At 35.0% G+C, this 18252-nt stretch overlaps 1 protein-coding gene across 1 annotated transcript; it reads right to left on the reverse strand.

Annotated features, from left to right (window-relative positions):
* Nucleotides 1-231: 231 nt before the first annotated feature.
* TMEM50B (transmembrane protein 50B) lies at nt 232-17639 on the reverse strand. Its single transcript, XM_044670213.1, has 6 exons — nt 17235-17639; nt 12089-12201; nt 11262-11329; nt 7599-7691; nt 3592-3649; nt 232-1641 (listed from the first exon to the last, which is right to left on the reverse strand). The coding sequence occupies exons 1-6, from the start codon at nt 17331-17333 to the stop codon at nt 1596-1598; spliced, it is 477 nt and encodes a 158-aa protein (XP_044526148.1). The 5' UTR covers nt 17334-17639; the 3' UTR covers nt 232-1595.
* Between the last annotated feature and the right edge of the window lie 613 nt (nt 17640-18252).

Below are 18252 nucleotides of genomic sequence, written 5' to 3' on the forward strand. Positions count from 1 at the left end.
CCCATATTTTCAGTAGAAAAAAGGGTATTAAATTTTCATTGTCATTCTTGAGTTTTAGCTAAGCAACTTGCTACAGAAATATCAATTCACCAAGAGGATGCCCAAGTACTCTGAAAGTGCTGAGAACACTAAAAGCTGCCTCTTTTTTGCCACTTATTTGTATAAATGATAAATAACAAAACAGTAAAAAAAAAAAAAAAGGTATTTTTGGCAAATAAAATAACAATAGCACTCTTAAAAGAAATATTTATTGTATTTAAAATAAATTACAACTGAGAGGACATAAAAAGGGACTTCAAAGATGCTAATTTTAGAAAATAAAAACAGCTTCCTAGAAGTTTTTAAACAAAGGTACACCAACAGTAAACAGGACAAAGTGTAGACAAATAGCACAGCTTTCCACAATTTGCTTAATTTGCTTCATATTCTGTGCAAAGGTAAAAAGTCTCTAATGCTGTTTGCTTTATATTCTTTCAGACAAGAAAAAGAATTTGCTGGGGGAAATTAAAGTACAACCAAATCCTATGTAACAAGTCAGAGTGCGATAGTAAGATAGTGACAATATCCAAACAGCTCCCTTGAGGCTGCACTATGTATTTGTGCTTACTTAGCTAATACAACTCAATAAATTAGAGCTATGATTGTAATCATACATGCCTGCAAAATTTTCTATTAGTTTCCCCAAAGTTCAATGACTACATTAGCATAGTGGCTTTCAGTCTTGCAAACAAGTGGACAAGATGCTTATTTCTTAAACATAGTGGAAGTTATTTTTTAGAAGGAAATTTTAATTTTTAATATTTTCCCTAACTTTAATATAAAGCAAAAATATCTGTGCTCTTAAATCTGATTCTTCCAAGATAACTTGCTTTAACATGAGCTTAAGCAATGCTGTCATGTAATCTATAGATTATAAAAAGAAAATCACAATTCACAGACTATTTTACTTAAAAATTACATTGCCAAGTTCTCCTGTGGTCCCTTTACTTTAAATCATATTAAATCTAAGCTAATCAGTTATACTATCCCTTTTCAGAGCCTTGCAACTCAGAAACAATTTTTCTTCAAAAGGTATTTCCAAATTAGTACTTTGGGTCTTTAAAAATCTTCATGTCAAGTTCTACTTTTTCCAAAATCTGCAAGCAGGTATTAAAAAGAAAAAATGAAAGCCTTCATTTTCTGTGCCAAAACAAATACAAGTTATTGAAATGCCCTTCCTACTAATGGTTATGGGCTGATTTCAGATATTCACTGATTTACTTTTGCACATCTTCAGTCATTAGAAACACATACACTTGCATAACTGATAAACTCTAAAGTGACATGATGCAGTCTTGCTCAAAGAGCACAGATCAAGCCTTAACTGTGCAAGAATAAAAAAACGGATATTTTCCACCATTTATAATATATACATCCATATGTACATATTCACAATCTATTCAATAAAACAAAAAGTAGAAATGACATCAAACTATTTTTAAACTTGGCATAAAAGGAAATTAATTTGACAACATATATTGTAAAATCCACTCTAAAAAACGTAAATCAAATTGGGAAAAGAATATAACAAAATGATTTTTGATGCAAGTGGTGATTTATCCCCATAATTCTTCTGTTCGTCCAAATTTGTAGATGAGAGTACTATAAAATATGAAAAATATACAGTTAAACATGGTGTAAAAACCTTGGAACTACTTGTACATTAGTGATACACATATTTAAATTCAATTTGGGAACTAATAAAATTAAACAGCACAGCTAGCTACCCATTAGCCAAGACATTATCTATCATAATGCAGCTTCCTGAACTGCTTAGAATATTAAAACACAAATGCATTACATTTTAATATTTGAAAGGAGTAAGAGAATCTTCCCATCATGAGCATTATTTCCTAGTATTCTCTTTCAGTCTGAATTGTAACAAAAAAAAATTGAAGCTTGGGTTTTCTAATATTAAAGATAACAATTTGCACTTCTATACTGTTTTGCGGTTTACAGTTAAATCACTTTCCTCTTAACAACTCTGTGACATCATTAACTCCTACTTGAAATTGCCAACTAACATTCACAGCCAACTTCAACTCCAAGCTAAAAAGTATTAAACAAAAATTATATACTACCATTTCTAGGTGCTAAGCAATATTATAAAGGCACATCATTGGTCCTAAATTATAACATGTTTAAACTGGTTGAAGCAGAATGGTTTTTGGCAGTAGGGAGTTTTGTTATTTAAATTTGTATTTACCAACCCAGAAGGTACTTAAGTGCCTAGTGAATTGATTCACCGAGAACAGTTTTAGCAGACAGGAAGGAAAAAAGGTAAAGATCAGAGTAGGATTTTGAGTATCAGCCACAGTGTAGTACCATGAATATATCAGGGATAACTATTTTTAAAAAAATAGGTCACAAGATATGCATGAATCAATTAAAAATAATTCTTACATTAAGACTTCGTTTGGGGGACACAGCTAGGTGTCTCAGTGGATAGAAAGCCAGGCCTAGAGATAGGAGGTCCTGGGTCCAAATCTGGCCTCAGGTACTTCCAAGCTGTGTGACCCTGGGCAAGTCACTTAACCCCAACTGTAGCCCTTACTGCTCTTCTGTCTTGGAACTGATACTTAGTATGGCTTCTAAGACGGAAGGTAAGGATTTAAAAAAAAAAAGAAAAAGATTTCACTTAACTGGTATAAAGTAACTGAAACTATCAGTTTACTGGCATTTTTTAAAAGCCCTTCCCTTCCATCTTTATATCAATTCTAAAGAGCAGTAAAAGGTCAGGGTTAAGTGACTCGAACAGGATCACATAGCTAGGAAATGTCTGAGGCAAGATTTGAAGCCAGTCCTCCCAACTCCAGGCCTGGTTCTCTACCTACCCCTCACTGGCATTTTTTAGAGGACAAGGTTGCACAGGTTGGTTAGAGTTGGTGCTGCCCAAAGATTTGTTCAGAAGGTTAAGAACTTTAAGAGTCACCTTCAGAGCTGTTATTTATCTAAATTATGATCACTAAGTGTCACAAAGCTTTACTTTTCATGTCCTATTAGATTAATCTGGCTGTCTAAAAAAAGCCTGCTGAAATAGGCTTTGTTTACTATTATTGATGTTCTGGGTTTTTTATTGCATGGCCCTCTTAGATCAGGGGTTCTTGACTTGAAATCCATAAACCTGTCTCTTTTAAAAGTATTCTGATCATCATATTTCAAAGTAAATTTGTAAATCTATGTATTTAAAACATTAATTCTGAAGAGGAGTCCATAGCACAAACACAAAAAAACTAAACTTTATAGAGAGATGTTTCCATCTTGTGGCCTTTTATCAGATTGCATCTAAAAATGATTAGTGTCATGTGCTTCTTGCATTTATCCACATTTAAATATAAGAAAAGTGCACTATTAGAATTTTTTCCCACCTGCTTTTTTTTTTAAATTGAAAAGATACAATTCACAATCATCTATCATTTAAGAACTTATCACAGCCCATTTCTAGGCAAACCCAATGAACTTGCACTTAATATTTTTGATATTCTTTTAATAAAACACTTATAAATAGAACTGAAATTTCAGAAAACTTTATGGAATGAATGGTTGACTTACCTAAAAAATATAAGTGCATTCTGAAAAAATACAGCTAGTCCTGGATAAACATTAGTATCTGCAAGAATTAAAAATATGCATCAAAAAAAACTGGTATCAACATTTTCAATAACAAAGAATGTCAGTGCTCAGCACAAATGGACCACCTGTGGCACACCAAGAAACAAGGTAGCAAAAGGAACAAAAAAGATACAATGTCATTGGATCATCTGAATTTTTAAAGCCTATATTTCTCTTATGTATTTATATTTTTAATCTAAAACTGGATTTTTCCCTTCAAAAAATAAGAAAAACCATATTTTTTTATAAATAATCCATGAAATAAAAGTAAATATATCATCCAGAGCACTAGTTACACGTGGGCCAAGGAGACCTAGAGGCAAATAGGGAGTTCACCAAGCCATAAACAAATCAAGCACTTTCATTCTATTATTTTTACAAAAACCATGGCTACACAGATGTTTGAAAGGGGAAGGGGAAAGGAAGTGGTTCTCAAAACTCAAAAAGTAGGAACTCATTAAGGCAAAGAGAGAAGCTTTTTAATTGATCTTAAGACAAAAAAAAAAAAAAAAGGGAGGGGGGAATAGGTTTTTCATTTATTGCTTATTCACCACAATTGTCATAGTACTGGTTGGATCAGAACGGCTACAAAAGCAGAAGGCACACATATATTATTCCTCTAGTTTCCAATTATCGGCATGTGGAATGTCAAAAACTAAAGTGGCTGAAAACTTTTCATAGATTGTCAACAATGCTGTTACTATATTCTTCTACAAGACTTCTAGAAGAGTGTCATATGTTGTTAGTAAATAGTAGAACAAGGACTACATCATCACCTAAAGTATCCAAAACTCAAGTTTATTCCTGTATATCAGAAAATACAAAGATCAAGAAAGTGAACAAAAAGACCTCTCTGCTTAAGGAATGGCCCAAAATTTATGCACTAAATACTCTCAAAGAAGAATCCTTCAAGTCTATCAATTCTTATTTTAGACTTAATTTTAACAAAGAATCTGTCTTCCTTATCCACAATAGATTATAAAAAGCAATTTTAAAAGGGTAGAGAGAAACTACTAGAGGAAGAAGCAATGAATACTTCTAATAGCATCAATAAATTATATTGGATCTCTAGAAATGGAAAAATTGTAAGTAGACTTAAGAACTCAAAAAAGGCAGGAGAGTCTGAACCCATTTAATAGAGAGGGAAAACAGTTTTGCATACTTCAACAGGCTCTGAAAATCACTGATGGACTTTTGATAATGAGGAATAAATCATCAAGAATTGATCCAATTATGTTCAATAAATTCTATTTTCAAGGCAGAAAAGAATTTAATACATTTTAAAGGGGAATTCCACTGAAAATGAAATTTTAAAAGCTTTGGTGCTTAAAGAGGTAAAGATCTAGCTATATGGAAAACAGGCCATTGTAATGTGACCTATACCTGAACTGGAAGCCTTGTACCACATTCCTGAGAAGTGGGTATCCTCTTTGAAGACTTCTACTGATAGGAAAATCATTATCAAAATGTTTTACTCTGCAACTTCCACTTATTGGTCCTACTTCTGTGGATTGGGTCTGAGAACAAGTATTTTTATTTATTTTTGGAGACTGGGTTTCCTTATCTCCCCAGGATAGAACCGCAGCAGATACTCATAGGTCTCACCCCACTGATCAGCACAAAAACTTTGATATGCTTCACTTCTGATCCAGGCTAGTTGGATCCTCCTTAGGCAATCTGGTTCCACTCCACAAACACTCGCCATCCCACACCCACTTACCAGGGACCCACCGCATGGGTGTTGGACCAGAGTGCAAACACCTGACCAACCCTCTGCAGCTCCGCTACTCCCGCTTCCCCAGGAGCGGGGGTTACATTTAGGTACCACAAAACAGCAGAAAACAAATCTAAACCTCCTTCCATGTGACAGTCCTTTAAATACTGGATAACAGTTGTTATCTTTCCCTCTTTAAGTCTTCCTGCTCCTTACTTTTTTCAGCCAACCTCACATATTATGATTTCCAGTTCTCTCACGACCCTGATCTCACTCAGGTTATGGCAGAAAGGTAGTGCCGTGGATAAATTACTGAGCCTGGAGTCAGGGAGACTTAAGTTCAGATCCAGCCTCACTGTGTGGCCATGAGCAAGTCATTTAACCTGATTTGCCCCAGTTTTTTTCATGTAAAATGGCACTTAGCTCCCACAGTTGTTATGAGGATCAAAGGAGATGATATTTGTAAAGCATGTAGCACTGTGTCTGGAACACTGTAGACATTAATGCATTTTCCCTCCCTCCCTTCTTTCCTCTGTACACACTAGTTCTAGTTCCTCCATGGTTCTTCTCCCCAAGAGCACTCAGAATTAAATACAATATTCCCAAGCAGAGTAGAACAGAAAAATCATCTCCTTTGCTCTGAATTCATTCTCTAAGGGTTCCGGAGAAGTAAACAGTATTTACTATTCAACACTGGGCAGTGCTGTTAAATACAGGAACAACTTGCTGGCTTATTGGTTAGAAAAACAGAGACGAGAATGAGGGAAATGGGAGATTAGATTCTAATTTCAGGAACAATATCATACAGATTCATAGATTTAGAGTCATTAGGTCCAACAATCCTCCCTCATTCTACAGAGGTGGAAACTCGAGGTACACAGCTAGTGTTTGAGGTCTTTCTGACTCCAAGTCTAGCAATCTATCCACTGTGCCATTAGAAAACTGTAATAAGGATTTTTGTAAAAAAGTAATTTGGAAAACTATTTTCATAGTTATCACAGAATGAAGAAACCAATTAAATTCTAAGCAGGCTTCAAATACAGCAAAAGGAGTGAAGAACAAATTAATACATTTACTAAAAAACCTCTGTCATCTTATAAAAATTATACACATTCCACAGGTTAAATTCAAAACAATTACTGTATTAGCAGTGTCTAGATGAGTTCAATGACAACTGGGATTCCACTCAATATGTATAATTTCTTTATATCTAACTTTCATCCAATTAACTCATTTTTATTAAAAAAAAATCGGAAGTTACTGATATCATGTTAAGTGTAATGTTCACTTAAAAAAACACACTTAAAGGGAATTCATAGATTCATGTACAATTTGCCATGATCTGTTCTTTGAATACTGAAATCTTCACATTTGTTGCTGTTTGTTAGGTTCATAACAAAAAAGAAATCTAAATATGCAAAATTAGACAAATTTTTTAACAAGGCCACCATAGGAATTTGTTTTGTATAATTGTGCACATTTGTTAAAAGTAGGAAGGAGAAAGAATAAATCATTGGTAGCTAGAAAAATTAAAAAATACCCTTACTTGTAAAAAATATTGTTCTATACACCCTTTAAATTATACAGTATTTTTCCTATTTCAGATGGAGAAACTGAGACAAATTTTAATGTCTTCCTCAAAGGAACTAGCACTTTTAAAAGTAACTATAGGGGGGCAGCTGGGTAGCTCAGTGGAGTGAGAGTCAGGCCTAGAGACAGGAGGTCCTAGGTTCAAACCCGGCCTCAGCCACTTCCCAGCTGTGTGACCCTGGGCAAGTCACTTGACCCCCATTGCCCACCCTTACCAATCTTCCACCTATGAGACAATACACCGAAAAATACAAGGGTTAAAAAAAAAAAAACCTATATTGGGACGGGGGGGGGGGGGGGTGGCTCCAGTGGAGAGCAAGCCAGGGCTTCGATGGGAGGTCCTAGATTTGACTCTGGCCTGAGATCTAGCTCTGTGACCCTGGGCAATCCACTTTGCCTAATCATTACTCTACTTCTGCTTTGTAACTGATACTTAACATCAACTATAAGGCAAGAGGCAAGTGTTTGTTTTTTTTAAAGCACAACTGGACTCTGAAAATTATCAAACTAAAAGTTTTTCACATTTACACTTCACACTAAATTTAAAACACATTTTACATTTGGTGGTTAATAAATTAAGCCAAATTAAAGTTGAACTTATTAACATTTTTTAAAAAACTAACTAGAAAAAGAATGAACTTACTTTGAGTAACATATGCACCAAAAAGAATCCACATTGAAGCAATAAGCGAACCAAACATCAACATGAAACCAATGAAAAGCCAAACTCGAGCACCTATAAAGATGACAGGATTTGTTATTTTGTTCATTTTTATATTTCTTTTCTTGTAGCTTAGAAATAATATACACTTGATACCACTTCAATCCCAAAGTTAGTTATTCAGTATCCTCACTACATACACAAAAAGCCCTCTGACCAGCTCAAATAACTGTCACAAAGCCTTTGCAGTATTTGGTTATCTCATTTCCAGGGTACTAAAGATTAATAGCAATAAATTAAATTAGGGATTGAGAGGTATTTCTAAGGTGGGCATGCATACAGCAAAGGAGGCAGAAAATTAGAGAAAACAGAAAGATTTTAAAAGAACAAAGTAGCCCTGTGTACTTCAACAGGCCACGAAAATTGCCACCCTGCACAACAGAAGATCCTGAGTCATGAGGAAGTGACATTGTGTACATTCTATTTCATAAGGCATGAACATTCTCTTCAAAATGGTCTTTAATCTTTTCTGCTTCAAAGTGCCAAATTTCCAGCCTTCTAGAAAACTGACCCAAATAACTCACACCCTGACAGTCAGGAAGACTTAAGTTCAAACCTCACCTTAGACAATCATCAGAGTAAGCCTAGGCAAGCTACTTCACCTAAACCCCAGCTTCCTCAACTTTATAGTATATATATATCACAAGGTCACAGGATTGTTTTAAGAATCAAATAAGATAATGCAAGAAAGGGATTTTGTAAACTTTAAAGCACCAAACAAATGTTAACTATTATTAGAGCTGAGGTTTTATTTGTATCACTGAAAGAAAGTACCAATCAAATGCATCATCCTCATCATTATGTATCATTATATACAACTCATGTTAGCTATTACGCTCACTACTAATAACCCTGAAAAGGACAGAAATGATTATTTCTTACTTTATAAATGAACAAGCTAACAGTCAGAGGTAAAGTGAACTGCCAACGGCATAATCAATATCTGAGACATAACTAGAATTCATGACTGATTCAACAGAAAGTTCTTGCCATGGTACCACACTCACTGCTGACTTCCTATTTATCATTCTTAGATATCATTAGTTTAAGCAAAGGAGGAACACTTGGAAGGTGGAAAGTTTAGATAGAGCCTGTCTGATCTCCCCTACCCTCATCCTTCCTTGTCACCAGAGTGTCCTTGAGCATTAGCAAAAGAGGTGGTTAGAAAGTACTTTTCTTTTCAGCTTCCTTTATTTAGAATTAAACAGAGAAAACTAAGGTTTTAAACAGCTCTTTTGTCCTATGAAGGAAAGAAAAAAAACCCTACAGTGTTGATTAGGCAGCTAAAACAAGACTGAATAAAATTCTACATGGCAAGCAAATGGAAACAAATCTTCAAAATACCTCATCTCTTCCTTCCTTCCTCAAATTCCCTAAACATCTCCACCAGAAAAACAGAAAGAATAAAAAATAAAAAGTAAATACCCAACTACCAAGACATTTCAATAATACTTTAAAAGTACTACGATTTGGGGGTTGGTATTTCTTCAAATGATGTAAATGATGAGTACACTAAACTTTAGCATCTTCTAACTATTTAAGAGTGGTTACAAGGGGCAGCTGGGTAACTCAGTGGAGTGAGAGTCAGGCCTAGAGACAGGAGGTCCTAGGTTCAAACCCGGCCTCAGCCACTTCCCAGCTGTGTGACCCTGGGCAAGTCACTTGACCCCCATTGCCCACCCTTACCAATCTTCCACCTATGAGACAATACACTGAAGTACAAGGGTTTAAAAAAAAAAAAAAAAGAGTGGTTGCAGGAAAAAAGTCGATCATCCTATAACCAACCAATAACAAACCTCTCAGTTTAGCTAAGCTGCATCATGTGACAGATATTTTTCTGATCCATCACCAAGCCCTTTTCTAAACAACTTGATAGCTCCTTTCAAACTCTTCAGAAATCCAGGGTCATTTACACACTATGATGAAGCATCAGAGCTTTAGAAGATTCATTAAAGTAAACCATGTCAAAATAAAAACAAAACAAGAAGTTTAAGAACTTAAATGATGAAAATTTACTTAATTCAGTGTTGTTCTAGGGTGTTCAGAGATAATAGAGAAGCTGGACATCTGCTCAACTTAATCTGTAGCCTTTTCAAAACCCAGGAATGTGACTATTGTTCATTACAATGAAATTCTCTCATGTTGAAAGCATCAGATCCCTAGAGAACTTTATGAGAAGAAAACTTAATGTGGATTAAAAAAATAACATAACTGAGTTAAAATTTAGATGTTTCCCCAAACAATCAAAAAGTATTTATCAAGGGGGCAGCTGGGTAGCTCAGTGGATGGAGAGCCAGGCCTAGAGATGGGAGGTCCTAGGTTCAAATCTGGCCTCAGACACTTCCCAGCTGTGTGACCCTGGGCAAGTCACTTGACCCCCATTGCCTACCCTTACCACTCTTCCACCTGGGAGCCAATACACAGAAGTTAAGGGTTTAAAAACAAAAACAAAAGCAAAAGGTATTTATCAAACACCTATTATGTGACAGGCACTATGCTCAGTATTACATACAGTCAAAAATGAAATAGTCTTTGCCTTCAACAATTTTACATTCTAAAAAGGGAAACAACGTGTGCATCTGTGTGTACATTATTTTATACAGTTTATGTTTAAACATATCATATATATTAGAGAGAATAAATTAGCATCTGGAAGGAAAAGCTTCATGTAGAAGGTGGCACCTAAGCTGAGCTTTAAAGAAAACAAGGGGAAAAAATAAAGAAAACAAGGGGGGGGGGGGGAGAGTGTTAGTCAGTGCAAAGGGACTGGAGATAAAATGTAATTTATTTAGAATGTCAAGAAAGCTAATCTGGCTAGGTGACAGCATGTAGGCAAGAAAGTTACATACAACCAAAAAAACTAAACTAAACTAAAAAACATGCACATACCATTAGCACACAGACAAAATGGCTAGAATTTGTCATGCATAGTTATATACATTATCAAAGCCTTCGAATAATTAACTCAATTTTTTTTTAAACCCTTACCTTCCGTCTTGGAGTCAATACTGTGTATTGTCTTATAGATGGAAGAGTGGTAAGGGTAGGCAATGGGGGTCAAGTAACTTGCCCAGGGTCACACAGCTGGGAAGTGTCTGAGGCCGGATTTGAACCTAGGACCTCCCGTCTCTAGGCCTGGCTCTCAATCCACTGAGCTACCCAGCTGCCCCCAACTCAATTAATTTTTAAAAGTCAGGTTCAGTCTTCTAATATGCTAGTTACCAAACCCAGCTAAACAACCTATTCATGATGGTCACAAGGGGCAAAATCAGAAGATAAACACAATAATACACTATCATTCCTAGAAAGACAAATCAAAGCTTGAGTCCTACTAATTAGTGTATTCTATACGGGGGACAATGTATTATCACAAAACAAATTTCTCAAAAGAATATTACCTTTCCAGAGTATTCAATCCAAGGCAAGACTATAAAAAGTGCAAAGATCTATTTGGGACCCCATTACTAGATCTACATAAAGGATTCAACTGGTAGGTTGTATTCTTTTGGAGTTAAAGGCATACTTTTGTCAGTTTTTATTCATTTATAATATACCCAACAGCTACCCAAAATTGATTTTACCTACCTGTTCTTCCTAAACAGCCACTTTCATAGCTATCTCCTCTCACTTGTGCATTGGACACAGCATTTATCCTAGAATAAACACATTTTTTAAAAAATTATCTTAAGATTTCTACTTTTAAAAAGAAATATCTTTGAATTATATACTCTCTTTGAATAACTGACCTGCTGTCTGATAACAAAACAAGTACAGAAAACTGAATGCATACTTATGAAACTACAAGTACTAGGTGGACAGAAACACTTCTCAAATTTTTACCTATTGTTTGCTGATATTTTATGAATCAGTGGCTTGATTTCCCTGTATCCCTGTCCTTTTTGCACAGCAAAAAATTTAACAAGTTCTGGACTTCAGGGGAAAAAAAATCAGTAATGTTACAGGAGAAAATGTTGTAGAACTTGGAAACATGGACAGAAACAGGCCTGTTTTATTTTTCTTGAAGGTTAATTTTTTATCATTTTTAAATTAGAGTAAAGGGGTCTAGCGCTAAATTAGTAAGAATTTGTTTTTATTTCTTTGATTATTTAATTCCAGTATTTCTTAATTTTCAACTTTAAAAACCAAATCATCGGGGCAGCTAAGTGACTCAGTGGATAGAGGCCAGGTTTGGAGACAGGAAGTCCCAGATTCAAATCTGACCACAGACTTTTCTTAAATATATAACCCTAGATAAGTCACAATTCCAAAAGTATAGGCTTCTTACTACTCTTCTGTTTTGGAACCAATATCTAGTAGCAATTCTAAGAGAGAAGAGAATAGTTTAAAAAAAGACATTATATTACCTAGTCTAAGAAAAATATCTCAATTTTTAGAATTACCTGCATACTTACATGAAGAAAGCTAATGTGGAAAAGACACCACATGTATGAAATGCATGGTTCATTTGTTCTGGCTTAGGATATACCACTGCTGCATCAATCATTATCCACCAACCTGTAAAAAACTTTAAAAAAAATAAATATAATGTTTGGCTATTAAACTGAGCCTATTTTTTAATATTCCCAGGACTAGAAGAAGTCCATTGAATACAAAGACTTAATTTAACTTTTTATACTTCCTCCTTCCCCATATTCCCAGTCAGCATAATGAATTGCACATAAAAACTTAATTCAGCTTACTGATAAATTTTTAACATCTCCTTTATTAAAATATTTCTATTTTGAATCTTTGGTAAAGCATAGAGAGGGCATTTAGGTGGCTCAGTGGATACAGGGCCAAGTCTAGAGACTGGAGGTCCTAGCTCCAAATCTGTCCTCTGACATTTCCTAGCTGTGTGACACTGGGCAAGCCATTTAACCCCCATTGCCTAGCACAGTGGCTCCCAAACTTTTTTGGCCTACCGCTCCCTTTCCAGAAAAAATATTACTTAGCCCCCTGGAAATTAATTTTTATTTTAATAGCAATTAATAGAAAGATAAATGCACCTGTGGCCATCACCACCACCACCACCACCACCACCACCACCACCACCACCCCAACCCCCCAACCCCCCCCCACCCAGATCACTGCAGCACCCACCAGGGGGTGGTAGCGCCCACTTTGGGAATCACTGGCCTAGCACTTACTGATCTTCTCCCTTAGAATAAACCAATATATATTGATTCTAAAACAAAAGGTAATGCTTAAAAAAAAAAAGGCAGAGTAAAAATTTCCTGTTTTCTTTATAGCATATGCTATTGTTTTTTTTTTTTTTTACTAAACTTGTAATTTCACTAGCACAGAAGTTTTCAATGCAAATTGACACCTTTTGGCCAGTTTAAACTCTTACAGAAAACGGCCAATATATCAGAGGTAAATCTTGCACCTAAGTCTTCCTGATGCTGAGAAATCTCTAAACACAACATACTACTCGTATATACAGCATTAAAAAGTTTCAAATATATAGTCTAGCTATAAGGGTATTAGAAAAAGTAAAATCAGTCCAGCTTCAACTCTCTTGTTAATTTAAATGTATCTCCCTATTGCCCTTCTTCATTACAGTCTATTCTCTCTCCCCTCCCCAACCTCCATTTATGAAAAATAGAGGACAGTCACTATATTCTATAAAAACAAAAGTTGGTACAACAGGAGGTTGGCTGTGTTACTAGAGTGGTAATGCTACCTTACACTACATTTCCGGATTTCTCTATATACAATCAATAAAAGAAGTACTGATTTAACCAAATTCTGGGGTTTGAATATTATAAAATGTTTAGAATTTCTTTTAATAAACTACCAAGAGTTGATTTTTAAAGTTTTTCCACCAAAAAAGTATTACTTAACTAAATTTTATTTGCAAAAGAAGCTTTATTTTTTTAAAAACAACCTTTATGCACATATGTGATCAAATGATCTTGAAAATATTTATTGTAGCAGGAACCATTTTTTTAAACACATGGTATTAGTCAGAAAACTACTTAAAAGTTCTTTTGAATTCCTGTTCAATTATTATGGATATTTTCATGGAGTTTTCTGAATAGTTTGTTTTCATTCTGTCCTAATTAGGTGCCATAATAATTTTTTAAACTACTAAATGACAGTTGAGATTTCTGCTATTAGATGATAGTTCTAATAATATTTGTGATAAAATGTAAACTACGCAATCTCCAACTATCAAAAGAACTGAAAACAAGATATAGAATTGGCATATTCTTCCTAAAAAGAGTGAGTTCAAGAGGCCTGAGGCTCTTATCAAGGAAATTCTAATTAACAGTATTACCTACTATATGTCAGTTCTGTGATAAATGAATATGGCTTCAAATAAGGTGAGCTAGTCTAAGAAAGGGGAGCTTAAATTCCCCTGATATATTTTAATAAAGCAGCGGTAACTTAAAGAGAAAGAAAAGGGATATTTATCTAAAAAGAGTAAACAGTGATTTTGGAAAGACATATAAAAGAGCTAATAAGGGCATAACAAGTTGAAAAAGCCACAGATATGGTGTATTTATGTAAGAATCACTACTAGCATTGGCAAGGCTAACCCTTAATATAAAAGAGAGCTTGAGGAAAAAATCAAGGAATGTACAAGACTTGTTTAGAATGTTTGAGAGGATGATGATTCAAGATAGAAGACATAAAATTACTTAATTTTCCCACCATTTTCTTTACTAAGCAAAATTAACCTTTGATTAGGAAAGAAAGAACAAAAATGACTAAAAGTAAACTAATACCTAAGGTAAATAAAGATAAAGTAAGAGAAAATCGATGAGTTGCTGACCTTAAAGAGTTCCAACTGTAACAATTAGAAGAGGTATACCAGAACCTGACACAGAACATGTCTTGATTTTCATATACGGGGGGAAAAGGTGGATATTTCAAACCATAGGCAGATGAGCTTGAGGCCAATTCTTGGTAACATTCTGAAATAAACTATTAATACTGAAGTGAGGGAGTAGTTTGCGAGTACTTAAAACCGATCACTAACAGCCAGAATTAAAAACAAAATCATGCAAATCTTGGCCTCAGAAAAGAAATTAGTAAAATGTATCTGTGTCTCCTTTAACTGGAAGGCTAGGAACTATGAGCATAAATGCCACTTACACTCATCAGACTTTGAAAGTCAATGTGCTGGCTGGTTTCACTGAAATGGTTTTTTTTTCTTTTACCAAAAAAGGCTTGGGGGAGAAGGAAAAGAGGGGGTGGGTTGGGGTTTGGAGGTATATCTAGAAATAAATGATTTCATAGCTCTTTTTTTCCCAGAGTTTCTTTGACTGATAGATCAAGGGAATACCAAAAACATAGTAAACCCAGATTTCAGTAAGTCATTTGATTTCGTTGTGGAAATGAGCAGGCTATTTAGGTGAATTGGGAAGTGACTAAAGGATTAGACCTAAACAATATTGATAAATGAATCAAAGTCAACATACAGGTGGCTTTGCAAGTGTAAGTATTCCATCCAGACTCTTGACACCAAATTCTATTCTCTACATTTCTCATTCATTTGAATGATTAAAAGAGATGGTCCATTAATGAAATTTACATACAATATGAAATTGAGATTAAAAATCTAATTAAAAAAGATTTTTCAAAGGCTGGAATGACAAATTTAATGGGAATAAATGTAAAGTCCTACACTTAGGTTTTTTAAAAATCAACTGTTCAAACTTAATACAAAAAGAAAGGGATATGGTTAAAAAGCAATTTATATGGAAAAAGGCATATAATAAAATAAAATGTTAATATTGTTACCAGTGTGGTTTGATATTAATGAGATACTAAACTATTTTAATTTAAATAGATTGACATCCTATAATTACGAGGAAGATAACCAGGTTGGTGAGGGGATTCAAAGTCATGCCATATGAAGACTGGTTCCAAATACCTACTAGACATCTCATATTAGGTGTCCCAAAGATCAAGGGAATACTTCAAAGACATAGAAGAGTCCATCCAAGATGTCTATCAGAAATTCAACCTGTTCAAATGTGAATTCATTATTTTTTCCAAAAAAGTTTTTTTCCTTAACTTCTCTATTACTTTTGAGGACACTACCACCCTCCCAATCACCCAGATTCATAACCTAGGGCCATCCTCAACTCTATACTCTTTTCTCACCCTTACATCAAATTTATTGCCAAGTCCTGTTGATTATAACTTCAAAACATCTTGATTTCTCCATCTTCTCTCCAGTAACGCTACTACCATGCTGGTATAGACCCTCATTGTCTATCACCTAGACCTAGACAAATGCTATCCCCACCTCAATCCTCTTCCCACTCCAGTCCACTCTCCACTTAGCTGAACGATATAAGTGACCTTTCAAAACTCGGGCTACTGAAATGATCCATGACCCTCCCCAGCCCCCATTCAATAAACTTCAGTGGGTCTTTATTATCTCCAGTATCAAATATAAAATCCTAAAGCCCTTTATAACCTGACCCCTTCCTACCTTTCAGTCTACTTAAACTTTACTCCCCTCCATTTACTTTATTGAGCGTGACAATGACCTCTGTTTGTCACAAGAGACCGTCTCCCTTGCCAGAAATGCTCTTTCTCATCTCCAATTCCTGACTTCTCTATCTTACTTCAAATCTCAACTGAAGTCCCGCCTTCTTTCTTCAAGAAGACTTGCCCAGCACCTTTAATGCTAGTGCCTTCCCTGTGAATTTCTCCCGTATCTCTTATTTGTACATAACTATTTGAATGTTGTCTCCCTCATTTCTGTCATTCTTTTTATCCCTAATGCTTAGAACAGTGCCTAGCACATGGTAAATGTCTGATAAATATCAGCTGACTTTCTGACTGCTTGAAGAAGCTAGGAAAGCTGTTGAGGCTCTTCAAAAATTTGAGGGTTATCATATGGAAGAAGGATTTGACTTCTGCTTAGCTAGGAGGGCAGAAATGGGCCCAAAGTAGAAGTTATAGTAAGAGGAATCTGGAAAACCATTCTAAAAAGTAGGGCTGGTAGAAAATGAAAGTCTGCTTTGAGAAGAGAATTAGTTAACCATCTCTGGAAAAGCTAAAGAAGAAACATATTTATATTTATATATATTCATGATCTGAGTGAAAGTTGGACTAGATGAACTGTAAAGGCCTTTTAATTCTTAAGATTTCCACATCTGAAAAGCTAATGCGTGTGTCCTATTAACTATTCTGACAAACAGTGTTGGCTTTCTTAATACTTGAAACAATCCACAATTTCATTTCTATGAGTATTCCCAGAAGTGAAACCGATTACAACAATTTTAGTATTCATGAGTTGCTGTGGTCGAAAATATGCCATTCTTCATGTGATAAGTCCCTATACATTGGCCTAACTTCAAAGTCTTTCCAGGTTGGTAGGACCGAGCAGATTCCACTTGGCCTTTGACATTGGGCTGTCTACAAAGTTAAACACTAGAATAGGACCTTAGTAGATGATTATAGAAAAATGCTCTAAAAATTACAATGGTATTCACAATCCAAAAGCATACTACAAAATAGCACTGATTTTGCAATATAAAGAGAATCAGAAATAATACTATTATTAACCAAGCTTATTTTTTCCTTAAGACTTACCAATACACCTGCTACTACAGAAGCTACTGCATTTCTTCTCTCACTCCAATCAATGCATTCACATTCTGGCCATCGAAAATTATCTAGGAAGCCTGCCATTTCTATTTCTTCTGCATGGATTTTTCATTAGAGATTGAATCTTAGAAAAAAAGGGTGAAAAGTTACTAGAAATCAATCCAACAAAGACTGTAAAAGAATACTTTTTAATGTGAAAATTTCTTCTTTTTCTAAATTACATATAAACAATTTTTAAACTTTCATTTTTTAAAAAATGAGTTCCAAATTCTCTCCCTTCCTACGTCCCCTCCCCTGTCTCTGAAACAGCAAGCAACCTACGTAGATTATATGTGTAGTCACATAAAACATATTTCCATACTGGCCACATTGAAGGGGAAACACAGACAAAAAAACAACAACAAAGAACAATGAAGAAAATAAAACTTGTATGCTTCAATCTACATTCAGACTCCATCAGTACTTTCTCTGGAGGTGGTTAGCATTTTTTATTCTAAGTCTTTCAGAATTGTCTTGAATCGGTGTATTGCTGAGAATAGCTAAGCCAGTCACAACTGAGCATAGCATGTTACTGCTGTTACTATGCACAATGTTCTCCTAGTTCTGTTCATTTTATTTTGCATCAGGTCATATGTCTCTCCAGATATTCCCTCACAATCATATAGCACAACTTGGTTCATCCATTCCCCAATTGATGAACATCCTCTTGATTTCCAATTCTTTACCACCACAAAAAAAAAAACTGCTATGTATATTTTTGTACCAAATTGGTCCCCTTTCCCTTTCCTTTGATTTCTTTGGGATACAGACCCAGTAGTACATCAAAGGGTATCCAGTTTTCTAGTCCTTTGAACTTAATTCCAAATTGCTCTCCAGAATGGTTAAGTTCACAACTTCACTGACAGTGCATTCATGTCCCAATTATCCCACATTCCCTCTAACATTTGTCTTTTTTTTTTTTTTTTAAATCCTTACCTTCTGTCTTGGAGTCAATACTGTATAT

The sequence above is a fragment of the Gracilinanus agilis genome, chromosome 3 (genome assembly GCF_016433145.1).
Source record: "Gracilinanus agilis isolate LMUSP501 chromosome 3, AgileGrace, whole genome shotgun sequence".
NCBI classification, from domain to species: Eukaryota; Metazoa; Chordata; class Mammalia; order Didelphimorphia; family Didelphidae; genus Gracilinanus; species Gracilinanus agilis.